Here is a 27,989-nt window from a genome sequence, read left to right on the forward strand (position 1 = left end):
AGACTACCAGGATTACAGAGGGCTCTATCAACCATGTTAAATAACTACTTGCATCAGATTTTTACCCACATTTTCTTTTCAGTTCTTATTTTATTGGTGCATTATAATTTTACATAGTAATATTATGCCACATTATGCCATATTCATACACTCACACACACACACACATACACACACCATATAATTTGATCAACCTCCTTACCCAGTACCTTCCTTCCTCTGCCTGATCCACTTGCTCTCCTCTACTGATCTCCTTTCTGTTATTATTACTATTATTTTAATTAGTGCATTATGTTTTTAGACATGCTATGTGTTGCCCTCATTTAGTTTTGGGTCTAGATATTCTAATCAGAAACAATGGAACATGCATGGTATAAGTATTTACCATCCCTAAGTAGTTTAATTAAATTTAGAAGTTTTGTGCTTTATAGTATTTGTCCTAGTGAGTATGGAGTGAATGCAAAATAATTTAAGAATTTGGTGAGTTCTTCTCTTTTAAAATGTTTTTAAGCAACAAATGAAATGTACTTTTCACCAACATATTACCATTCTGAATACCTTCTTTGTACAGGGGCTCTTAAAAGTTGCCATAGATAATGCCAGAGCTCAAGAAAAACAGGTTCAACTGGAAAAAACAGAGCTGAAGATGGATTTTTTAAGAGAAAGAGAACTAAGGGAAACACTTGAGAAGCAGCTGGCTATGGAACAAAAGAATAGAGGTATTGCAGAATTTCTAACTAAGTTTAATACTTTAAGCGAAATAGTCAACACAAAAATGTAATAGTATGTTTGGTGGTTTGCTTTGAGAGTGTACATATTTGTTGATTTACCTGCAACTAAAGTTTAGAGCAGAATTCAAATCATGGGCTCACTGCGTTTCTTAATTTCCAAAGTACATATTTTCTCTTCTGTTCCTATCTCAAGGGATTGAAATGTGTCCATTGTATCATTAATTATATAATTGTTGTTGCTTATAGTTTAATTAATTCATATTTTTTTGGACAGTACTAGAGATTGTACCTCTGAGATACATCCCCTACCCTTTTTATTTTTTTAAATTTTGAGATGGGGTCTCACTAAGTTGCTGAGGGTCTTGCTAATTTACCAAGGCTGTTCTTGAACTTTTGATCCTCCTTCCTCAGCCTTCTGAGCCTCTGGGATTACAGATATGCATCACTGTTCCCAACATGAATTAATATTCTTAAAATAAGAAATAAGCCCTGATAAGCTGACAGCCATGAAAAAAGTTTTGTGTTCTTTCTCAGCTTCTCTTTGAAAACTTAAGAGTTAAAGTCATAATGCTAATATAGAAAATACTGATTATTCAGGCAAAGCAGGTTTAGTAAGATATTTATCAACTGAAATTGAAGACTGATGAATATCTGAACAAATGAGTAAAGTTGAATGTTTGTATAATTTTCTTTCTGAATACCTCATTTTCATTCTACAAGGTCAAGTACACAGAATAGAAACTAATATGAATTCTTATTGGGTAAAAATAATGATATTATTGATCTGTGAATTGTTTCTTTTAACACATTTTACAGTGCTTGTACAGATAATTTTGAAGGTCATTCACATTTGTATATTTATATATGAATTTGAAGAGTATTTACAACCAACTCCCCCTTTGTTTCAACCACTTGATTCTCCTAAGTATTATAGAAAGTGGAAGAATTTCTTTTCTCCCATTTAATAAGTATTCAGTGTAAACACTCCCCATATTCTCCTTTTATATATTTGACATGGTCATTTAAATACCATTTTTTTTCAGTTCTCTTTTTAAAACTAGAAGGACTTACAAGGCTGTTTCATTAGTTATTAGTCAACAGCTAGTGGGTTCCTGGGATAAGGTTTATTTGAAAAGCTTTCACCTAGGTGAATCGTACCATTCTAAATAATATGGCTTCACTAGATTAAAGGACTAAAATAATCAAAGATAAACACTGATAATGGATGTGTTCTAAGTGAATAAGGAAGTCCAGGCAGAGAGTTCAGTCTGTGGGGCCATCTTCCATGAGATCACCATGTCTTGTTTTTGTCACACCTGGAGAAGTCTTTCATATAGTACAAAAAACAGACTCTTGGATTCCTTAAACAACCCTTTGAGTATTTGAGAGACCTTCCTACTTTTATTGGTTCCAACTGGTTAGGAAGTTTTACATTCTGTTTTATTTCTTTAACCACTAGAGGGCAAAACATTCACAGATCATCCTATGAACATCCTATTTAATTAATTATGAACAATAAGTCGAAGGTAATAACTTATCTATCAATACTTATCTATTATAAATGTGTCTGTTGAAGCAGTGTATTACCCTGAAGACAGAACATAGCATCCTATTTGGTTCAATCAAATAGGAGGAAACAAGGAATGGTTGATGGCAACATACTGGGTATAGAGCTTTCAATAAAATGGGGATGTATAAGTATTTCAAAAATTAGTGTTTCTTTTCAAAGATATTTATAAATAATCACCTTTTGAAAGGAAAATAGTAGGCAAGTAATTTTGTTAAAATAAGCATATGGTTTTCACATTATTAAGTAAAAGAAATCAGCATTTATTCAATTTAGTCCATGTACATTTTGATTAAAAGTTTTTAAAATTATGATACAGAAATAATAAACTCAACTTGTTAATGGGATACCATCTTAGCAACACTACTAATGATTAATCAAGAAATGCAGAAATTAGAAATTGAAACTAAAGTATTCACTTGAATCATTGTTACTTCATATTCCATTTTGACCAAATATTGTGCTAAATAAAAATAATGGTGTTTTCTAATCAGTAGTAAGAAGTCAAATAGTAAACTTGGTATGATTAATTTTCATGAAAAATAAAAGAATTTTCTCATAGTGGAACACTGACATCCACAATGTTTATCGATGTTTGTCAAAAAAGATGAGTTCAAAGAACACATGCTGAGTGGTTACCATATGTGTGTGTGTGTGTGCAAGCATGTGTGTATGTATAGAAAAAGTTAAAATAATTACTGTACCAAGAGTACAGTTACCATACATTTTGTGAAGTACATTTGTTATTATTTATTAACATATGCATATTTAAATTGTACAGTAGGAGAAAAATGTATCAGAATCAACTTTTTATATCATAATCTAATTTTATATAAAAGCATATTTTTGTCATCAATGGCACACTATTAGCAGTGCGGTTTTATACTTCACCAGATTCCTACAGAATGGAAGTATAATTTTTAAAAATATTTTGTAGTGCTATAAATTAGCTATGAAGACATAATTCTCTGAGCAAATGGCTTTGTCAAAAAATGCTGTTCATGTATGTTAACAATTAAGAGTATTTTGCTCTGCATATAGAAAAAATGTTGATGATGTTTTCTAAAATTTCAAGAAAGAATTATTAAAAACCTAGTTGGTGTGATATTATTTTATAAAATATTTATAAAGGAAATGCTTCATTTTTTTACTCAAAATTGATGCATTATAAGGAGATAGAAGACCTATTCATAATGGTTTAGCCTATTTAAACTACTCTTCACTGTTCTTGATACAAAGGCAAAGAACAAGCCACAGAATTCATTTACACAAGTTTCTTTTGTCTGTGAGTACAAATGTTTCCTAAAAGTGGTTTCCTATTAGGTTTATCTTACATGTTACAATTAGAAGCATTTCTGTAATGCAATAGTTGGAAGCTAAAATAAAAATTGGCTTCCTTGGACCTTTTATTTGGAATTATTTTAGATAAAGGTGAATTTTTAAAAGTTTCTCATTATAGGTAGAATCAGTACAGCAGGAAACAAAAATGAATGAAAATTAGCAACATCATACAATTACATTTAAAATATTAAAGTGTACACACTGTTTTCTAGCCATTGTTCAAAAGAGACTAAAGAAGGAGAAGAAGGCAAAGAGAAAATTGCAGGAAGCACTTGAATTTGAGACAAAACGGCGTGAGCAAGCAGAGCAGACACTAAAACAGGCAGCTTCAACAGACAGTCTCAGGGTCTTAAATGGTAAGAAGGTGCACATTTATGCATGACCAACTTTTATTTTTAATACTCAAAGGGAAATTTAGACACATGTTTGTGGTTTTGTATATTTCAATGTCTTGTGAATCATTCATCTGTGCTTGATGGGAAGAATGTGTTGGAGAAATTCTTTATTTCATATTTGCTTCAATCTTTTTCTGTTACTTAACCCCAGAATCTGGGACCTGGCATTGCATTTTTGCTTGACCAAATCTTTTTCAACTGAAACATGACATAATATGAATGGAAGAACTTCCACCCTCATTCTATCTTATGAACAATATTATATTTTATTTTTATTCAAATCTCCTGAAAATTCTTAGGGTTATAGTTTTTGTTCAACCTTTAAAAGGTGACAAAGATTTATGTGATTTTAATTCAGTGCTAAAGTAACAGGTTGCTCTTTTTTTAAAAGGACAATAGGAACCAAATGAAATATATGTCACTCTTACCTTTCTGTGCTTTTAGACTCTCTGACCCCAGAGATAGAAGCTGACCGCAGTGGCGGCAGAACAGATGCTGAAAGGACAATACAAGGTAGGAATTTGCAGAAGGCTATAAATCTAGATCTTGCTATATGAGTTTTTCCTCAGCTTTAGCCTGCTATTCAAGCATGTAGCCTACCATCTGGGCCACATCAAAACAAGTTCAAACAAGGTCAAGTTCATCTTGCTTGTTTATATGAGTGAATTCATTTTGTGCTGATAGATTTTCTTTAAATTAACAGGTCATTTCTGTTTATACAATGCAATTAAAAAGGAATAATTAATTTTAAACAATGTATGATTTAATCTTGGACACAGTAAATGTGTTTTATTGAATGTTTAAAGCCCGATCTAATGCAGGAGTGTTTATAAGTTCTATACAACATAAATAAAATAATAGATTAAGCAAATAGGTAGTTCTTAAAATTCCAAAGTGTCTAACTACTCATTTTTTGTGACAGCTAGAATAAGGTTTATGCAGAATGAACTAGTTGAATGTTAACAATAAATAAGATTGTTTAGTTCCTATGTGATTTGCCAATGTTCTATATGCCGTTATATACATTTTAATAACACAAGTCTGCTGAACAAAATCATATATAGAATACTAAAGGGAGTTGTAGTAAACACTCAGAGGAGCTAAACATGAATACTGCCAAGACCACACTATTAGGAAAGAGCAGGATCAGAAGGTAGCATCTATAGCTAGTCAAACATCTATTCTAGAAAACAAACTCAGTCCAACAACATGAATACTAAAAAGAAAAAGAGCATTTTTTCCTATGTCAAATGAAGATGATTCTTCAAAGGGAACCCTAAAATGATTAAGTGGTATAATCCTCTACATTGCTTTTACTTTGTATTTTCAACTCAATCATATTTAAGATATTGTACATTAATTTTGTTACTAAATCAGCTACAAAAATGTGATTCTTGGCATAGTGTAAACAAAGTATACTTTTACATACTATCATATGTTCAATAAGTAACAATCAGAAACTTGAGGAAACATTCTTTAGGAAATAATGTTGTATTCTTTTGCCTATATTTATTTTATTCCTGGCCATAACAATTAGTCTTTAAATACCAAGGCTTGAACCATATGCTATTTTGATATATTTCCTTGGACAGAGATTAACGTAATTGTAGATATTAAAAAAATCTCAATTTTTAGAGTATTATAGATTTCAGAACAATTATGTATGTGTGTATATCAATAAAGACATAAGAATTCTGTTTCATCCTATAAAATGTACACACATATAAGAACAAATTTTGATGGTTAACAAAAATCCATTACTCGTTTTCAGGGATGATAGCTCAATAAGACCAATTTCTATAGGTAGGGACCAATTTAAGCACTAATTCTGATAATGTTGAAATGATGTAAGGAATCTTGATCATCAGGTAGGGGTGAGACAAATTGTGTGATAAACACATAATCCTTAAGGTTGTTCTAATTCAATCTAGGCAAAATTATATACAATATATTCTTATACATAAATGAGAAATTTATTGTTAGTATTAAGTGATTAAGCAATGAATAAACATTTTTTTAAAATAGCTCACATAATATGTATGCCATAAGTTCATTGTCAGTAAGCTTTTTGTAATTAATAAAGCTGAAGTTATTTCTAATTTGTAAAATTCACATCTATTCAAGTACACATCTTAATGTGCACAAAGTCTTGCTGTACGAGGTCAAAATATTGACAGTATTCATTCTTTATTGTGATTTGTTTATTCTGTTAAAAAATAGTAATCACAAGTTGCCTTTCCTTTGCTATCCAGAAAGCTATCAGTTGAGTAACACAGTAAACCTACTCACATAACCTCATGATTAGAAAAACAAAACATATGTACAATTATGCATAGTAATTTACAGCCAAATATGAATTACTATAAATTATTCTTCTTGTTTCTAATTGTAACATAAAATCATTTATTTATACAGCCTACCAATGTTCATATAGCTCAAAATGAAGTTTTTAATAAAACACTTAACTCAAAATTTATAACTTTTGTTTTTTAATGCATTTTCCCCCATATGTGAAAAACAAACAAAAAAAACTGCAGATGAATCTAGCTGTGACTTAAAAAGGTATCTCATTAGCAGTTGGATGCTTCTAGAACTTTAAAAACAGCAGAATAAAGAAATCTTTTGTCACTTTAACTTCATTATATAAGCTCATTTTGCCCTTTGAATGTTTTCTAAACTAAGACTAAATAATAATACATTTGGAAGCTAACAAACTGAATAAAATTAACTGTGGAGAGAAGAAATTTTTTAAAAAAAGAGTGATTTAGTTAAATTCTGTCCTAAGCAGGAGAATGGAAGAGGCAAATAAGCAAGAACTAAAACTCATTTTTAATTTGTGAAATGGTCTATGTCATGCATTTTGGGAGGCACAAGCACCTGCTGTTTCACAATTCAAGGACAAAGACTCCACCTCTTGCTTCCTTGGTTTTCAGTCTCCCACTATCCCCAAGCCCAGGTGTTAACAACATTCTTTGTATTCTTTCTTACTCCCAACCCAACCATAAATGAAATTATTCTCAATTCCAAAATAAACTCAACTGAGAAAGAAAAAAGAAACAAACTATAATTTTTATGCTTGTCAGTTATTTTTAACATATTAGCAATCAATAGATGCCACACTTGGCCCAAGAACTAGTCCCCTAGATGTTGGGCACCTAAATACTGCTCAAGTGCTAAGTCATTACCCCCAATAAGTACCTCAGGTAGAGTAAATATTGCCTCATGGACACTTTATATTGCATTTCCATAAAACTAAAGAAATGGGAAGGAGGAAATCAAACTGGTTTAGAAAATATTCCTGAGGGGAAAAACACTAAATAATTTTAATTTTCTTGGTAAGTAATGTAAATCAACTCATGATACATAGAGATAAATTCTTTATTTTTTTCTAATAACTGACTTAAAATTCATTAGTTTGGTGGAGATTTTACAAATATAGAATAAACATTCAAAATTAAAAAAAAATATTTCAGAGTCTGAAATCAGGTCCAATCCCTAATATATTAAGGAAGAACTGAACCTGATGTTTGTCTCCCTCCCTCTCTCACCCTTTACACACTATCGTACCTCTTCTACACAGATTCCTAATTCCTATCATACTGGAATTTTTGTTGATGTTGTTTTTCTGAAAACCTTATTTCTTTCCTCACCCACCAAGGACATTCCCTCCTCTTCTTTGCATTTACTTGCCCATCCTTGAAGGCTGAGCTTAAAATTACTCTATGGAGGAACATTTTTTCAGATTCCTCCCCCTGCTCCTGGGGTACCTACCTGTCCTTTAGAACCAGTTCTGCCTATTAGAGGTTCTTATCACACTTTTCATTTCTCCACTGGAAAATGCTTTGTATTTGTAATTCTTTCTGAAGCATTTTCTTCTATCAGAGATAGCTGGGGCTGAGTGTAAGCCATTATGTTTTGTTTATGACTGGTACACGTCTGGCAACATGCAAGGGTCACAGTGACACTTGATACATATTTCCTGAAGGAATGAATTAGATACTGGGAAATTAAGACCTATATTAGATCCTGTGGATATGAAGATTCTTATTGTTTAACATTTCTCAGATATTAGTTGGAAAGACTGATGGGAGAAAATAAAGGATGGATTCTGACTAGGAATTTCAGAAATATAAATTCTGGAAGAATTAATATTCATATTTGATAGCTCAATTAACAGTGCATATTCTTCTTTGTATATAATTTATATATATATATATATATATATATATATATATATATATATATATATATATATATTAGTTGTCAGTGCACCTTTATTTTACTTACTTGTGGTGCTGAGGATCGAACCCAGTGCTTCACACATGCTAGACAAGTGCTCTATCACTGAGCTACAACCCCAGCCCTTTTGTGTTACAATTCTAATGCATTTTATTGTTTGCACATTTGACAAAATATTCAGATTCTACTCATTTACATCCACATTTCTATTTTAAATCCATATTTCATTTAACATCCCATGATCACATTTACTAAGTAACATAATTTTCTTTTGTTTAATATACATTAATAATAACCTCATGCATATTTTCTGAGTATAATTGCAAAAGTTTAAATCTTAACAATTTTCTACCATGTACAGATTCTTCCATAACATAGGAGAATCATGAATACTGCTGTTCCATCTATATCTTTTTTATAAAATTTCTTTAAAGTCTAAAAGTTTGTTTTCAAAATAGTAGCTTTTTGCTTATTAAGTACAAACCTAGTCTTTTAAATCCAAAAATCAATGGAAATGGGAACCATAGTTCCCCTGACATCTTAGGCTATCTGCAAATTATGCTTGCAAAATTTTGACTTCACTTGAAAGTATCTCTCTTTCATTTACATCCAATGACCATAATCAAAACTATTTGGCTTTTTATTCTTTTTGACTGATCTCAGATCATAGAAAACCAAATATTCTTCCAATAAAAAGGCATGAAAGACCTGTCTACACATTAACAATTTTTTTCCAATTTAAAATCTTCTTTCTGCTTCCTATATATTTGAGGATATGTGCTCAATTTCAAAATTATTCATTTATTCAACAAATATTTATTCAACATTGATGATATTCCAAGAACACTTTTATTATGTTACTGAATTAGTATTGGAAAAAGGACTTTAAGATATATTGAATCTCTTTATTGTGCAAAAGAGGAAATTGAGGCTTAGTGAGGGTGGATGACTAATTCTTGACCACACCAAGAATTCATCAGAGTTTAAACTCTTGCTTTCCACACCACCCATTTTCTTCCTGAGTGCTTTCAGATTAGGATTATTAAATGATGTCCTCCTTTGTCCTTAAAATTTATTATTAATATTATTATTATTATTATTTGATTCATAACTTATAGCTCCCAAACATACTGCATATCATTGTTAAAAAGAAAATTCATATATCTGATTAAGCTTTTTATTGAATCAAATGTTCTAGCACTCAGTGAATTTCCTATTAATACATTTTCCTTCATTTAGACTTTAGGATACTACATATTAGGTGGAAATATTTACTTACTTAAATAGTGAGGTGGATCAGGAATTGATATATATTAAGTCTTTCCTCCTTTTCTGTTTAATATTCTAAGTTAAAGGCATGGTTATCTAAATCTTAGAGTAGCTAATTTATTTTCTCACTGTCATCCTTCTAGTTAGTTGGATTTTGCACTGAAATCCAGATTTATGACCCCAAAGACTTTGTTCTTTCCACCATGTTTTGCTTCCTGGACTTACATGTCTTTTATAGGATAATCACTTGCAGCCATATCAGCCATTTTGGATAGTTAGCACATTGCCTGTTAATGACTTAAAAAGTCCACATGATCTACTTCTAGGGAATGATTTGCAGCTGGAAAAATGTTTCTTGCTTTTTATCTTTTTATGAGCCATTATGCTCATACTATGTTTATAGACCCTTCAGACACACTGGGAAAACTCATTCTAGGCAAAGAAAATAAAAGAGTAATGAAAAAATTAAGAAATTAATCATATTTTATAAAAGATTCACATTCATCCCTACAACATAATATATAATGAACTTATGATAAACTTAAAACTCAATAACAAATCTAATTTCTATATAGTTTATGACACTTGCGAGAGTCTCTTGGTTTTCTTTGAAGTATATGTTTGATTATAAGTTGTGTTTTAGTCAGTTATTTGCTGCTGTGACTAAATAACCTGACAAACACAACTGTAGAGGAAGAAAAGTTTATTTGAGGGCTCAGGGTTTCAGAAGTCTTAGTCCATAGAAAGCCAGCTCCATTCCTCCAGGCTTGAGGTGAGGCAGAACACCATGGTGGAAGAGTATGGCAGAGGGAAGCAGTTCACGTGGTGATCAGAAGCATAGAGACAGAGAGGTCTCCACTTGCCAGATACAAAAATATACCCCATAGCCATGCCCCTAATGTACCACTTCCTCCAGCCATACCCCACCTGCCTCCAGTTACCACTCAGTAAAATCCATCAGAGAGTAATTTCCTGATTAGTCTAAGGCTGTAATACAAATCATTTCTCCGCTGAACCGTGCATTGTCTCACATGTGAACTTTTGGAGGACACCACATCTAAACCATAACAAGTTGCTAAATGACATTCCAAGTCTCATACTTTGGCAATGTTGAATTGAATGCTACTTAAACTTATCACTTTTAAGATCTTTATGAAAGTATCTTTCTAATTTGATTGTCATTTAATCATTTTATGTATATTTCTATTTCTAATACTTGAAAACTGACTTCATGTGGGAATGAAGATTCTTTAGGCACCTCTACAGAATCTAGCAGTTCTGGGCAATAATATATACACAATTAAATTTTAGCTATCAATATTAAATTTTATTATTATGAATTAATATATTTATTATAGTACCTGGCAACTGATAAACACTGAAGCTATTATTACTCTAACATATAATTTTTATTTCCTTTTTTGGAGAATTGGTCTTCATTTATTATACATTGTTGAATTGCGTCCATAGTTAAGTGTTTGTGGAGATCTTACAAGAATATTTTTTGGTTACCTAATTAAATTTTCCATATTTAAATATTTCTTTATTTAGATTAAAAAGGGAAACAGGGAAGACTTTCTTAAGAAAAAAAACAAATAATAATATAGGGTTTAAAACTGGACTCTGGACTGATACTATATCATATTGACTTTTGTTTTTTTCACTTAGAAATAAATGATCATCCCAGGGATTACTTAAAACTATTTTTCTTGATCTTAATATATAAATATTAGAATGATATTACTGTGAACAAAACAAAACAATAATAAATTTTCTCCTAGTACCTTGGCACTGGTTTCTGATGTTTGGCAGCATTTCAATGCAACTAATCAACTTAAGACAGCATTGATTAAGTTGAACAAAAGGTGCTATTGATTGTTGGTGGTAACCAATAAACAGGCTATTGTTTCATAGTTATCACAGGTCATTGTTAACTACTCATTTAACTGAAATCAGACTTTCTGTTAAATAAAAAGTTTCAGAAGATCCTCATGAATTTTCATGTTTATAAAATTTTAGAATAATGTTTTCTCATGATTTCAGTATAATTTTTTTTCTTTTAAAATATATAAAAAAGCAAATCTTCCTTTTGGATATAAGTGATATAAGTGGATTTACTTAAACTACAAATATTGAAGACACCTTCTAGGTTTTTGTTTGAAATGGTTTCTTTATAATTTAAACCAATTATGAAATTAGACATAGTGAACATTAAGTATGAGGCTGCTGAAACAGTAAAACAATAATTATTACTACATAGCATTATTTCAATGTATTGTTTACATAGAGCTAATTTTCCAAATTCCTACTTCATTTTTAATAGCAAAGCAAGATTGTGGTCATTATGTCTGTGTTGAGGGCAGGACATTTCGTGAGGTTTTGTGATGTTATTTCAATTCTTACTACATTGTCCAAATGTAAAGCAGAGTAATGAAGGCAAATGAATGCATTTATTTGATATCATTTTCCTAATATAAATAATGTAATAGAGGATTGGCAGTGTGAAAGTTCAGAATTACTTTTATCTGGGGATATCAGGGATACTGGATTGGAATAGAACATTTAGAGGAAAATGAACATTATACAACTAAATTGCTGAATCAGATCATTATTAATACAAAATATAACAATGTTTTATTAGCATGCCAAAATTAAAAAATTGAATTAAACTGGCTTGTTCATGAACAACTTGTATACTGTCTGAAGACCTATAATCAAAGAAGAGTGATAAATAGAAATTCAGAACAATATTAACTAAAGATCAATGTGTAAGGATGTTTAAACAAATATATCAGTGAAATCCAAAACAGATCCTAATTTAGAAAGTATAACATAAATCTGTGCAGACAGTGAAATATGCAAAAGAAACTTGAGGAATTTAGAAATCCAGAGGATTTCCTTTGTAAGAAATAAAATGTAGTTTTCAGATTTGGTTTTCAAAAATATTAAAAAGCTCAATATATATGAGTGAAAATATATGTTCATTTAAATGTTTTTTTCTAATTCCTTTGTAACACTTACTAGCTGCAAGGCTGAGGGAAGTGTCAGAGGGCAAGTAGAAAAATAAACCTGTCATTTTAATTTTATATATTTTTATTAATGATAATTTTTATTATAATGAATACCAAACAACTTAGAAAGTTATTTTTTGTTTGGGTCAATATTTTAGTTTCTTAATTTTCAGGCAGCATATTATCTTTAGACTTAAGGAAAACTTAATTACAATAGGTTTTTCCTTGTAGTTTTTCACCTTTATTATCAAGGGGAAAACTGATGAGCATTTATTCAATTAACTTACTCAATGAAGATTGTAACAGTAGAATATACATGTAATATCTAGCAAGCTGAAGGTGATTATATTTAGTGATGTAGATTAGAAGTATCTGTAGTTGTTCATATTCTCAAAGACTGTTTTCACTTTTTTGTCTATTAGATAGCAAAAGCAGCTTCAGAGAAATTTTGAAAAACAGTAATTTTTTAGGTGAGGTTTTTTTTTTAATTATCCTAAGAAATGTTGTTTTAATTAAAGAGTCAAAAAAGTGATGTGAAAATATTTAAGTTATAGAAAAAGAACTCCCATATTTAAGTATGTGCATTAAAATACAAGATTTCTATGACAAACTTTTTTAAATGGCACAAAAATACATGGTTAGAGAAAGCATGACATCAATTTCAATAGCATATACACATCTAGACATTCAAGACATGTAACACCCTTTGCTACAAATTCTCCTTTAGAAAAAAATTAAAACATCATCATTTAGTCTATAAATATAAAAGTGCTTATGGTGCATTATTCCACCTCCCATGGTTAGGGACAGAATGCAGACATGCCACAATAATGTTTTTTTATTTCTACTGTTCGAACCATATTAATGAGAACATCATTTTGGAGAACTAATTATTTCTATTTGTCTTGTGTCACACTTTCTAATTCCCCTATATTAGCACAGCCAAAGCAAATTAATTGCTTTTCCAGCAGTTGAAACTTGTCCAAGAATGAGCTCACATTCCCTTCCAGTTTCCCTGTTTGTGGGAGTGCATTGTGTCAAAAATTTTTCTTGATACTAAACATAGTCTTGAGAATACCTTTACAGATTTCTGTGTGCTCACTTGATGAAATTTATAAGTTTAAGTGACCCGCCAGGAAAGATAAAGTTCTTAGCTGCAAGATTATACATCAAAACAGTTAAAGTGAAATTAAAATTAAATGAATGAATCTCACTGAAGCAAAAAAAGCAGTAATTAATGGTTCCCTTAATTGTCTTCATAAAATATTTGCATGGGTCTAATTTGCATAATTTGCATGTATTAATTAATCTTTCAAAGGAATTTTGTGCTGAGAGAAGCCAAAAAATCTCTTTGTTTTATTTAAGATCTAATGAAATATTTATCTTCTTTAATGAACTTCTCATCTTCATTAAAATAAAAATTGCACAAGTTTGTATGTTTTAAATGCTTTTATAATTGAAGTATTCAAAAAATCTCTTTAGACTTACAACAACTGAAAAACAAACACATTATTTAGCATTCAGTATCATTTTAGCAACAGAAACACTAAAAAAAAGAGAAAGCTCAAAATTTCACTTTTTCAAAGGTAGAAAAGCATTTGATTGATGAATATAGTTATTTAATTTTTTAAAAAAAAGGCAATTTTTAAAGTCCTGATACTCCTTCCAGTGGCATGGATGAGAAAAATTAGTATGTTAGTTGTTTGGAAAATGGTTCATTGGTTGAAAACATTTTAGCTGTTCAAAGAAATTAGTCCATAAAAATCATTTTGTTATTATTAACAACTACTAGATTGACTAGCAGTGTTTTCCTGGCAGAAGCTGTACAGTTCCAACTTCATCCTAAGTCTGTCCTTTGAAGAATTGCAGCAAGAGCTTCTCCTCTCACAAACTAAGAGATCACAGTGAAAACCAAGAGACGTGCCTTGGAAGGGATGAAATCTAAAATCTCAGGAAGTGCCAAATTGTATATATTCAAGGGAACAGAGGAATAATGTGAGGAGAGAGCCTGGTAGTTAAAAAGCAATGAGGGAAGGGAAATGGTGATCTGTTAATGGGATTTGTTCTTTCTGACACAGCTGTGTTTTAATATATTACAAAGAACATCAACTAGCACTGATTTTCATGGCAACCTCATTTTATATTTGAAGAAACTGAGGCACACAGACATAAATTACTGAACTCTTGTCAACTGAAGACCATTGAGTCCTTTTGTCTCCATATGCCTTGCTTCCTATATGACAGCAATCTTTTTATCTCAAGATAATTTATGAAGTGGCTATGAGTAACTAAATGGTAAACTAGATGATGAGGGTAGCATAAATTTATAAAGATTAAGATTCAAAATGCAAATATATACTTCTTTTCATGTAGAGATTAGGAATGTGATAAAGTCAATTAAATTGACCTTGGGTTTTCTGTAGAAAAAAACCTCATTTTTAGTACAAAGGTATTTTCATTAGGTAAAGATTATTGTACACCCCTTTAACCACACTCAACTTGCATTTTCTCAGAAAGTATCCTCTAAAGTATAACAAAGTTTAGCCTTATCTAAAGTGAAGAAAAAGAAGTCTACTAATTTATAGGAATTGTCAAATTCACTTATAAAATAAATGCCAATATGGATTTTCTTTAGCTTTAATATTATAATTTACATAAATGACTTCAAAATGATTAAAGTTAATATAACATAATTCTCAGAAAGCAGTACTGGACTGAAAGTGGCAGGATAGTGTCAACTACCATTCATTCATTTTGTGACCTTAGTAACTTACATTAACTGCTAATATCTATTCTATTTTTGATATTTTTATCAAGATGGCAGAAGTATCTACTTCTTTGCTGTGAGCATGCACACACACACACACACACACACACACACACACACACAAGAAATGTGTCTATGGTTCATTTGTATATACACACATGGATTCTGAATCCAGAATTCCAGGGCTTAAATTCCCATGCTGCTATTTATTATTTGTATAATAGTAAGAATATAAATTAATCTTTATTTTTTAGGTTCTTAATCTATAAATTTCACATAAAGATAAAAATATCTTATAGATATAAAATAATATGGATTAAATGGATTTGTATGTATACAAAACAGAATGAAGACTGGTAGAGGCCAAGTGCTGAAATGTTTGCAATTTTTACAATTATGCACAAATTTAATGTAATAGTACTTGCAATGATATTCATTTTGGAAAAAATTAACCATATCTTGGATGATTTTTAAAAAAATTCTCCCATGTCAAAGAATATTTTTTTTCCTGTATGACTCACACTTTTTCTTTAAGGCATGATTTAAGCTGGAAAATGATAATTATATTCACCAGATTGTCCAGAGTACATAGAAAAAAAATTCATGATAGGGTGTGAATTTCAATATTTATGTAATTTAAACAATGAAGCTTAAGGAGATTAATTTGCAGCCACATATTATGTAAGACTATTTATCTTCTTCAAAATTAAATAAAAAAACTACTTATTTTTGACTCAAATTTAAGATGGAAGTATTAGAGCTTCTTAATTTTTTATGGTATTTTGGCAAATTTCTCTTAATATTATTTGTGTTTTCATATAGTATGGAGTATCTACAGACTCTTTTAATTCATATATAATCACACTCCTGAGATAGTAAATCTCCAAACATAGTTCCACTTAAGCTTACTAATTACACCTATAAAACGATGAATGATGGCTACAAATTATTGGATCTGACTCTCATTCTTTATTTATTTCTCCCTGGGAGAAAGAGTGCTGGATGGGAAGATTTTTAGACCATAAATTTTTCCCATACACATTCAGGTGTGCGGTGTTTAACTTTATTCTGTACTATGGTTTTACATTAACAAATGAAAGCTTATGAAATCATCATACCAGAATTAAGAACTGCTTATTTGTTTTTCATGGTAAAACCTTTTCTTGTATTAACAATTTCAGCATCTTATTTTAATGACTTGTATAGATTAATATAGTTTTAGGCCTACTTGAATCCCAGTCATTATTGTCTTCTGGCTTGCTTTAATAAATTTCTTCTGCAAAGTTTTATGAAATTTCACTATCTAGTCCTTCAGCCTAGCTAAAGAGTTGAGAATGAGGAGAATTTTCACAAATGAGAAAAGATTAAATATAAACAAAGAGGAATGGAAAGCATATTCCTCTTCTATACCAACAGATGGCACTGGGTTCCAACCAACTGTTGCCCATGTGGGATCATAAGACCAGTAGCGCTATATTCATTTTCTAAAGAAATTCAGAAAAACACATTTTGTAAAATTACAGATTTTTAAAAACAATGTGGAAGCCCAAACAAGACGAAGGTTTATTTATGTGTTCTCTAATGATATTAAGATAGATAAAAGAACTGTGAATCTCAAAAAGCTTGTAATGTAATACAACATGTCAACACACAAACCAAATTGAAAATATCTCCAAGTCACAAATAAAATGGGAGAAGCTCATAAGTCTTTATCAAATGAATGCAGTGACTTCCCCTAAGTGCTTTAAATTTAGGCATACTTTGGAGATAATATTTTGAAGACTATTTGCCCAAGTTTTCCTTTAAATTATGCAATTCAGAGTAATCCTATTGTATTAGGCATTTAAGTGGTATGAATATTACAAAGAATAAAAACATACAATATTTTGTACATTCAAATTGTTATTCTTAAGTTATTAGGATAAAGAACATTTAAAGAAATTGCAAAATACTTTGAAGAATTGATTTATCATGTACTGTAGCTAATAGGCTTGTACTTGCCTAAGAAGTCAGGATAAATCCTGAAATGTGTCCTGTTAAATGAAAATATGTGTCAAAGTCTCAATGAATATAAAGAGTGGAGTAAGTGTGATAGATAAAAAGAAAAAAAGAGTTCATGCAATAGAAGTTATGTTTGTAGTCTGTCTTTTGGAACAAATCTCATATAACCCTGTCTTTTCTGGATACAATCCATTTGAGGTTTGTCATACTTACATTTACTTTTCAGGGGTTACCAGTAGTATAGTTAATAGGTGACTACAATATACTTTTTCTCTAAATAATTACATTAAATGTATATATTTTATTGTAGTACTAAAATGAAAATTTAAAATATGGGCAAAATTTAACCACTGGCTTATTGTACCATTTTACAACTACAAATATAACAAATGAAAGCAGGTAGCTTCATTGCATTGAACTAATTTGAACTGAAACTAGGCAGAAACTTCCTCACTGGCTCTCAAAAGGACACCCTTACGAAATCTAGATTAAGCCCCTTGGATTGGTTATCAACACCAACAGGTCAGTTATCCAGAGGAAGTATAAAAACACCAAAGAATATGAGCTGTCATGTTAAACAGATAGGAAATCTCATTTTGTTAATAAAACTGGGAATAGTATTTAGTTTAAATTCTACAGTCTCTCATATCTTAATTTCACGTCCTCCATAAGACTTTCAACTCTCTAATTTCAGAAATACTGATAACATTTCTGTGAAAATGTTATGAAATTAATGCCTGAGTAATTATAAATCAATATAGAAAAATTGGTTGATTTTTTAGGTTGCTTTTTTACTTAAATTTTCGTATAAATAGATTTTTTTTTTGTTTTGATAAGCCTATAAAATTGCTTTCCTAAATTTGTATACAAATAGTTAGATTAGTGAGTAATTGCTCATTTGGATCTTGATGCAATTCTTGGTTGCCTCATTTTGAATATTATTTTAATGTGTGATTCAATTCCTTTATGAGAAAAGTAGAACATAATCATTTATTTAAACCCAACAACTCTTGCAACTCAGTAGGCTCCTTTCACGCTATTTTTATAAAACAAAGGAAATGTGAAAATCTTTCCAATTATTTTCTTAATGTTAAAAATTTATCAACAAAGAGGTGAAATTTTATTTCACTATTCTGAAACTACAGACTTTCATATTTTAAAATTTGCAGTGCTTTAACTTAACCTATTATGGAATAAGTATGCATGCAATTTCAGCCATATTTCATGTGACCAATGATTGTTCAGATTTCTGACATACTTTATTTTAGTTAGCTTTTTCACTACTGTGTGCTGTGACTAACAGACCTGATGACAACAATCTTAGAGGAGGAAAAGTTTATTTGGGGGCTCACAGTTTCAGAGATCTCAATCCATAGATAGCCAGTTCCATTTCTCAGGGCCCGGAGGTGAGATAGAGCATCACTGCAATGGAGTGTGGTGCAGGGAAGCAGTTCACTTTAGGATCAGGAACCAGACAGAGCTAGAAATTCCACTCACCAGATACAAAATATATACCACAAGGGCACAACTCCCAAGGACTCACTCCTCCAGCCACACCCTACTGGCCTTGTGTTACCAATTAATCCCACCAGGGTTTAATTCACAGATTGGGTTAACCCAATTTATAATCTATTAATTTCTCCTCTAAACTTCTTGCATTGTCTCATACATGAGCTTTTGAGGGACACCTCACATCCAAATCATAACAGACTTTAAAATAATCAATATTATTTTTCATTATTGGCAGCATTTATTGTTTCTGGATGATATGACTTAGCAATGACACAAACATATAAATATGTAATACAGAATTTTTCTTTTTCATTCTTAATTTTAATTTTTATTGTAAATTGGCAATTTATAATTATGTACACTAGTGGTATATGAAGTGATACTGTGATTTATTAGTATGAAATAATTAAATAAAGTTACTTAACATATCCATAACCTCAAATACTTTCCATTGTTCTGTAGTGAGAACATCTGAAATTTCCTCTTGAGCAACTGTGAAATGTAAAATACCCTTTTGTTTAATATATTCACCACAGTGTGTGATAGAACTAAAAGAACCTCATACATGGCTCCTGCCTAAAATATTGAACTCTTTGACTACTCTCTCCCCTTGGCCCTCAGCCTCTGGCCTCTGTAATCATTCTACGCTCTGCTTCCTTGAGTTCCATTGTTTTACATTCAACATAATTGAGAACATGCAATGTTTGTCTTTCTGTGCCTGACTTTACTTGTCAAATATTCTCTAGTTTTTACCATGTTGTCATAAATGGTGAAATATCCTTACTTTTTAAAAGTCTGAATAGTGTTTCATTGTGTGTATACTGCATTTTATTTATTCATTTATCTTCTGATAAATACTTAGGTTGATTCCATAATTTGGCTATAGTGAATAATACTGCAATGATGATGGAGATATAGATATCTCTTTGATAAACTGATTTCAAATATTTTGGTTATGATTGCCTAATCATGTAGTAATTCAATGTTTAGTTTTGAAGAACCTCCATGGAGTTTTCCATAATGGCTGTACTAATTGCAATTCTCAAAAACAGTATACAAGGGTTCCCTTTTCTGCATATCCTCAATCACACTATGTCTTTTTGGTAAAAGCTATTCTGACTAGTATGAGCTTATATCTCACTGTGGTTTTAGATTGTATTTTCCTAAAGACAAAAAACATTGAACAATTTTTTAAATATGCTTGTGTGACTTTTTTTTTTGAGAAATATCTATTCAGGTCTCTTGCCCATTATGTTATTGGATTTGGGGGTTTTTTCTTGCTATTGAACTGTTTGGTGTCTAAATATATTTTTAGCATTAACCCCTTAATGGGTGTATGACTTGCAGTCATTTTCTACTAACCTGTAGGTTGTTTCTGCATGTTTCTGTTTCCTTTGCAATGCAGAAGCTTTTTGGTTTGATATAATCCCACTTGTCTAGTTTTCTTTCTTTTTTTTTCTTTGCTCTTTGCTTCTGTTGCCAAAAGTCATTATGCATACCAATATCATGTTTTCCCCTTTTTTATTAGTTTATATTTACTGCTCTTCTGTTTAAGTCTTTAATCCATTTTGAGTTGATTTTTAAATATCATGTGACATAAGGGTCCAATTTTATTCTTTTGCATGTGGAAACACAGTTTTCCCCAACATTGTTTACTGAAGACTGCCCTTTCTCATTGCACATTATTGGGAACTATGTTTAAAATCAGTTGTTTCTACAAGTATGAATTCATTTTTGGTGTGTCTATTTTGTTCCATTTGTTGATGTGTCTTTTTTTTTTTCTTCTTGCCAGTATTATGCTGCGTTCATTACCGTGTCTATGTAGTGTAGTTGGAAATAAGGTAGAATAATGTTGTTAGGTAATGTAATGTTCCAATTTTGTTTTTCTTTCTCATGATTGCCTTAGCTATTCAGTATTGTTTTTTTATTAATCCCTATGAATTTTAGAATTTAATTTTAATTCTAATTTTTAAATTTTAATTTCTTCCCTATTGTGTTTGCCTTTTTTTTTCTCCTGGATTCCACTATTTTCATAAGGGTCAGGTTATAAACACAAAGTATAAAAATACCTCAAAAATAAAGTTCCAGAAGTTCCAAAAGCATAATTTTGTTATTATAAAACTTTAGAATTGCTATTCTCATTTCACCTACATATTTTTAATCTGGTCTTCTTGAAACCCCTGTAAATACTGTATCACTATAAAATCTTCAGTGCAGGATGAAGTGGGAAAAAAAGACATAGGTGAACATGAAAACTGACTTCTAGGTAGTTTTCAGTGAACTTCACTCTAAGAATCATCTCATGAACAGTTTGAGAGAACAAAATTTTTAAAATGACTCTCTAAAAGATGAGCATCAAATTTTTCATGTATCTGTCCTCTTGAATTTTTGAAGTCCATATTTAGCAATTTAGACACTACAAAAGTGCAGTAAAAAAGTAAGTAATATCTCATGGAATGGATTTTGGCAAACTATTATAACTAATTCCTGGCAAGTCTATGTTATAGTTAATTTATTTTTTCAAATGCTTGCATAATTAAGTTCTAGGGCAAGAAAAAATTCAAGACTTGATATTTTTTCTAAATAATTCAAAATACAGTAGCATATTAAGAAACAAATATTTCTAATAAAAATATATATATATATATTAAATTTCTATTCAGGCAGCTATAGATATTAAGGTAATTACAAGAGCGATAGAAACTGCAAGTGAAGCTTTATTTATATAAAAGTATGTAATATTTATGCATTTGATTTTACTATGTGAAACAAAGAATTTTAATGAATCATATATCACATATATATCATATATCATATATATATCATATATATGTCTCCACATTTAAAAAAACAATATTCTATATAAAACATTGTATGTATTCGTGTTTTAAAGTCTGTCTGTAGAACTTATTCATTTCTGTGGTTATAAGAACTCACACACTACTCACAGCAAAAATCCGAAACCTAAAATTAACTTACTAGAGAAAATCCAAAATTTTGAAATCTTGATTTTTTTCCAGGAAATATAAAAGCTCTATTTTTCTCTTAATAAAATAACCAGTTTGATCCAGTGCTCCTGAAATGTAAACAAAGTGCTTTCAGAGCACAAACAAAACAATTTATTCTAGTTACGTAATTGGTAAAGACTCACTTAAGACAAGATCTGTAAGTCTGAATCTTCTGAGAATCTGTGCTATATCAATATATTTTATATGACTTTCACAAACAGAAGAAAACTGAAAATCATGATTTCTTGTGAAAATGGCATTAAATAATATTTATTAAAATAAATACTGGCCCCCTTGTTTTTATTAAACTGAATAATATACTAAATCATAAGTAATATACACATGGTTTAAGAGATATTCTTATTGAGTGAAAATAAAGATATGACAAATGTTATTAATTCAGAAATGAGGTCATAAGGATTCAAGTTCTGTGTGATGCAGACTTGATTGGGATGACACATTTGAAATAAAAGGGAGTAAATCAAATTGTAGACTCAGTAAATGAAAATGGAAAATGGAAATTTGATAATTTGAAATTGGTAATCTGTGAAAGAGATCCAGGCTAGAGTAGATAATGAGTTTGGTTTGCTGATATAGGATGTGATGTGCCAATGGGGCATTACACAGGATTGTAAACACCTGTGTGGAAATTGTGTTGGAATTTGAATGTGATGTCCACATAAGATAGACAATTTTGAACATCACTGTAACTGATGGAATTCCTTACATTGAAAACATAGGATCTCTTAGCATCATCTTTATATTATAAAATTATTGCCCAATCCATTCTTCCCCAATGATAAAACCACATACTAAGAGAAACAAATGTAACATTGAGAAGCAAAATATATTCAAATGGCTGAGTTAATATACTTTATAACATTTTACACTATCTTTACATATAATGAATTGGTCTAATATTTTTTTAAATGACAAAAAAAATTATGTGATTTTTTTTTCTTTCATGGCAGTTAGAAAGAATGGATTGAATTTGTTCATGAAAGTGAGCATAATAAAACTTGAGACAAAAAAGTTTACAGTGTTAGTTTATATACATGAAATTAGAATAGTGGATGATAAAAATACACTGTAGCATGTTAGATAATTCATATTTTGACGTATTTATTTTGCATCTTTCTTGATTCTGCAGATTTTTTCTATGACAAACTGTCTATTCAACTCTTGCATTAAGAGACATGTATTTTTCATGATATTGTTTCATATAGCAATATGTTGTTTATCAGTCCTTTCAAGTAATCAAACTACATTGAATAGAGTCATAAGCAAAAAAAAAAGCAGCAATAATTTACTCTCATTGTAAGCTTTTCCCTTTGATGCATAGGTAGTCTTTGCAATCATTTGAACAGTATAATGCATTCTTATTTTGATGAAGGGAAAGTAAAAATTATTCTTCAGATTTGGTAAGTAAAGAAAAATATGTTTATGTAACAGTGTTCTGAATTATCATAACAAAGTATGGGTTATACTAAAATAATACTAGCCTTACACCCATTTTAAACTTTAGGAATATCATGATTTTTCAATACATAAGGCATTTGGAAACAGACTCATCAAGGTTCAGTTCACAATTGCAACATTTACAGATTTTTTCAACTGAATGTTGTACTAGTAAAGAATCAAACAAGAACTGGACCTGTTAAAGGTGACTGATGAAGTTGTGAACTCATCATATAGCTATTATATATTAAGGATAAGGTAGCAAAGTTGGGAAGATTTATTATCCAAGGCTTACAAGGTAATTTTCTTGTAGCTTCAAAAGTACGCTTTCTGATGATAAAAAGGAACTGAAGTCTATCTAGTTGAAATGGAGAGAGGATATCTAGAATTTTAAGATAAAAATGTATTTTGGGTTGAATGATTTAGCATCACCTGAGTGCAACTTTAGATTACCCCTAAGAGTAGTATAGAGTCACTATGATAGGAAAATAAAAATTTTATTATGAAGTGGTTTTGACACAGCCTAGATGAGTTCCTTAAATTCATAGTGCTTCTTGAAATCTAACCTTAATTCATGATATGATGATCTACATGGTGACATAAGTTAATTTTATTCATTTCACAATTGCTAGTGATGGGAAAATAAGGCAATACTGACAGTAACCACAGCCATAAGCTATTAATTTTAACGGAAATAGTGGCCTGTGTTACCATGACCCAGGGCAGAATTTCACAGTGGGCATGTAATATACATATATCAGCATTTATCTTCTTTCTAAATATATGCACATTTATTATAACATACTTTAAATGTTTAGTTGTAAAGTTTTGTGTTTATTTTTAAAGACTATATTAAAGAAATTTGGCAATCTCATGGAATTTAATATATGCTAAAATCAAACTGGAATTTGTGTAAGTTAAAAATCTAAAGTGCTTCTATGTTTCCTGAAATTCTTTGTTTTTAGAGACAAACACATTTGTAAAATGCAAAACTGTCCATTAGTACTGCATATTTTGAGGATAGCACATTTTATCTTTTTTTTAATCATTGCTTTCCATTTTAGAAAGCATTTAGTATCTTAACATTTGTTATTGTTTGTGGCCAGTTTGTTGATATTTTCAAGATTGATTTTCAAAGAATTAAGAGTTTCCTTAGAAAACATGAAGTATGATAAACAACAGTTTTTAAGATTGCAAGACACCATATTTATCCAAAATTGATCTCAGCCAGTAACCCCACTGTATCAAAAGTTCAGAGGAACATTGAGTACATCGTCCTTGCTTTGTGCAATAGTATCTTTTTAGATTATTTTAATAAACATAAATATACATTTTCTCTTTTCCTTTCTGGTGGTTTATTAAATTGTACCAATTCCAGCAGTAGGGAGCTTTATGATTGCCTGAGCCATTACTTCTATCACAGTGCATTGTGACCTGTTATGATCTTTGTTAGTCTGAGACAAGTTTAATCTGAGGATCAGACTACTAACAACTATTGTTTTCATTTCTGAGAAGATGAGCACATGTCAGAAAATAATATTATCAGTCTATTAAGGGACACCTATCTATCTTCAACAAAATCAAAGAACCTTAGGATAAGACAAGTAAATTTAATTCCATTTACTAAAGGAAAATATGTTTGGGTGTGTGTTTGTATCAGACAAAGCAAATGTATTAAAAGTTTAAAAATATTTTGTGACTTAGAACAATGTATCCTACTATAAGCAAAAGAGAGTTTTGTTTGGTTTGGTTTTGCCTAACTTAAGAAATATTCTTCTGGGAAACATGGTATTGGTCATGTTCTTTGTCTGAAAGGCAGGCAAGCCTACAGGAGAATACAAAAGGTGGCAATTGGCTTGGCAAGTTCAGTTGCCTGTAGTTGTAGATCACAGTCTTTCCTGTGTTCCAGATGAAAGCAAACTGGTATGTTTCACACCGTAACTCATTAGAACTGAAATATTTACCTGGTATTGGCCAGCACATCTTTCTTATAAAACAAGGACTATCCATGGCAAAACAAGTTACCTCATAACTTCATAGCTTAACAGTATTCTCTACCTCAGATTCTGTATGTGAGAATATGCAGTCAACTCTAGACTCCCCTGAGACAGGCTCCATTTCTAAATTCCCTAGTGAGGCTCTTGGCATGCCTAGATCCTCAGAAGACTCAGACTGAATCAGGACTCAGATCTTTGCTGTCCATTGACAGGAAGCAACATCAATTCCTTGTCACATCAGTTGATCCACAGGATACATGGCAGTCTTCTTTATCAGACTGAGAAAATGAGAAGATCTATACAGATTATGGACCAGCAATGTGGAAATTGTAGGTTTTTTAGAACCTAATCTTGGATGTAATGTCCCATCACTTTGCTGTACTCTGTTTTTTCAAAGCAGGTCACTGACATAAGGTTTATCCCACACTGTAGAAGAAGAGATTGTATAAGAATACAGGAGGCAGGGGCTATTGCTGGCCATTTTAGAGGACGCCTATTACAGAAAATAAAATTAAGTTACTTGCTAAGATTGAAATTGGAATAAAGAGTATTATAGAGTTCAAACATTTAGGGAACGCATAAACTTATATAAATGTGGACCCAATGTTCACATCAGTCTTTAAAGTTATCCTCATACCTGGCTGGTAAAACTTGCCTGATTAATTCTGCTTCCTCTTAGGCTGGATTTCTGGGCAAACACACCAATGTTTTTCATATTCTTCCTTTAGATATTTCTTGTCTGTTTTCTGATGTGTTCTTTAATATAACTTTCATATTTCTGAACTGATTCCTGATGTGTTTTCTTTAAAACTGAGTGCGTAGAGGACTACCTTATTTAATAGTTCCTGTACAACATGTAATTGTTCTCACCCACATACTGTCTAAACAATAGTTGATGATTCCATTAGATAAGGTATTAAGAAAAGCTGTTCTCCACAAAAATGTCATTTCTTTCATTAAAATTCCTATTTATTGAAAAAATTAGAATGATCTCTCATTGAAATATGCTTGTCATTTGTCACGTTTAGGCCTAGACCTGAATTTCACTTCAGCGTTGTGTAAATATGTTAAATAAGACTCTAGAGATTTAGAAATTCATTCATTCACAATTATCTTCCTAAACAAATATAACCTTTATTAAAATTACCAAATTAAATATGCTATAGAAAATTTAGAAAGTAGAAAGAGCTAGACTTATTTTTTTTTTTTTTGATTGATACTTATTTGCTACAAACTCAAAAGAAAATAACGAGGCTCTGACAAGAGTTGTCTTTCTGACTGCCTCTTTTTTTTTTTTTTTTTGGTCAGGAATAAAAAATGCATTTATTCCAAAAATTCAGCTTATTCACTGGATTTTGCCTATCTTTTACAGTTGTGTGAAAGGATACAAAGACTTGATTTTTAAAAAATCCCTATTTTCCTTTGTAGAATCTTATTTGCTCAAAGAAGCACTTTTATTCTATATGCTGTTTTAATTAAGCATAATGAATTATACATTCATCACCCAGGTTCAGATATGCCCCCAAATGATTATTTCCTTCCATCTCTTTATCCTAGTCTTCTCTTCCCCTAAAATAAATAGAGAACTGAGAAATTAATGAGAGATTTCATTGTGTTTCACTTTGCTGAAGTTGTTGGGAGGTCTCACCTTCCAATCAGGACAAGGTAACCTAAGTGCAAAGTACTCCATTCTCACTTGCTGGTACATTAAGCACTCTGATGGTCTCTAACTTCTTACTAATGAATGTTTAATTAGAACACGCACACACGTGCACAAATACTTTAACAATGCAGATCCACCAGTAACACATTTTTTTTCCTTTATTTATAGAAACAAAACAAAATTTGAAAGAAATCTGTGCCCTGCCTTTTGCTTTAGTTTAAGATAACTTTTAAAAGATAATCTGATATTTCTTTCAAATGCAACTTAAGAGAGGGGTAATTTACCTATAGTAATGAATATGCATTAGCATATACAGTCCTGTTAACAGGTAATAGACTTAAATAGACTTCATAAACTTTACAATTATAAATTTATCATTAAAACATGATGGACCAATAGACCAGAATCTAACTTATGTCCACACCTTCAGATCAGTAAGTTCCATGAATCTGAATGTGCTTTCTCTGGAGAACTCTATTAAGAGAATCACTAACCATTTATTTACTATCTAATACTTGAACAAAACTTCTCAAAGCCTTATTGCTAAGCAGAAAGCATATTTATCATGTCCATATAGATAGTGAAACATAATATGTGGATAGCAGAGAATGTGAAATTTGCTTAGAAAATATCTGATGTTACTGACACTGAAATTTTATTTACCTGTGGCAAACTATTTTATTTTTTAAAATTTTTTCTTAACTGTTAAGACATGACAAATATTTTGGGAGATAAATATGTTTAACCTGATTTAAACATTATGCATTATTATAGATATTTTGAAACACTGCATGGTACACCACTATCTTGTATAATTCTTGTTTCTATGTACCAGCTTAAAAAAAGTAAAATTGGTACTGAAAAAATTCCAAACAATAGAAGCATTCAAGAGTGGTATAAGTACTATTTTGTATTTTTTACTAAGTTCATTTATTACCAATATTTAGCCCCAATATGCTTTATCATTTCCTCTAATAATTTCTGAAGCTTTAAGAGTCAGAAACATAGGCCCTTTACCTGTAATAATTAA

General features: G+C 30.6%; 1 protein-coding gene across 3 annotated transcripts in view; it reads left to right on the top strand.

Moving 5' to 3' along the window:
• Positions 1-27,989, top strand: part of Dach1 (dachshund family transcription factor 1) — a 395,583-nt gene that overhangs the window by 355,950 nt on the left and 11,644 nt on the right. For 2 of the 3 annotated variants that reach the window (XM_071611459.1, XM_027938084.2), the window contains 3 exons: positions 572-719; positions 3,852-3,995; positions 4,479-4,547. In XM_071611459.1, the coding sequence (XP_071467560.1) occupies positions 572-719; positions 3,852-3,995; positions 4,479-4,547 (361 nt within the window). The remainder of the gene's footprint in view (positions 1-571; positions 720-3,851; positions 3,996-4,478; positions 4,548-27,989) is intronic. The other variant, XM_071611458.1, reaches the window with a different exon arrangement.

This window comes from Marmota flaviventris, chromosome 4 (assembly GCF_047511675.1).
Source record: "Marmota flaviventris isolate mMarFla1 chromosome 4, mMarFla1.hap1, whole genome shotgun sequence".
Classification (NCBI taxonomy): domain Eukaryota; kingdom Metazoa; phylum Chordata; class Mammalia; order Rodentia; family Sciuridae; genus Marmota; species Marmota flaviventris.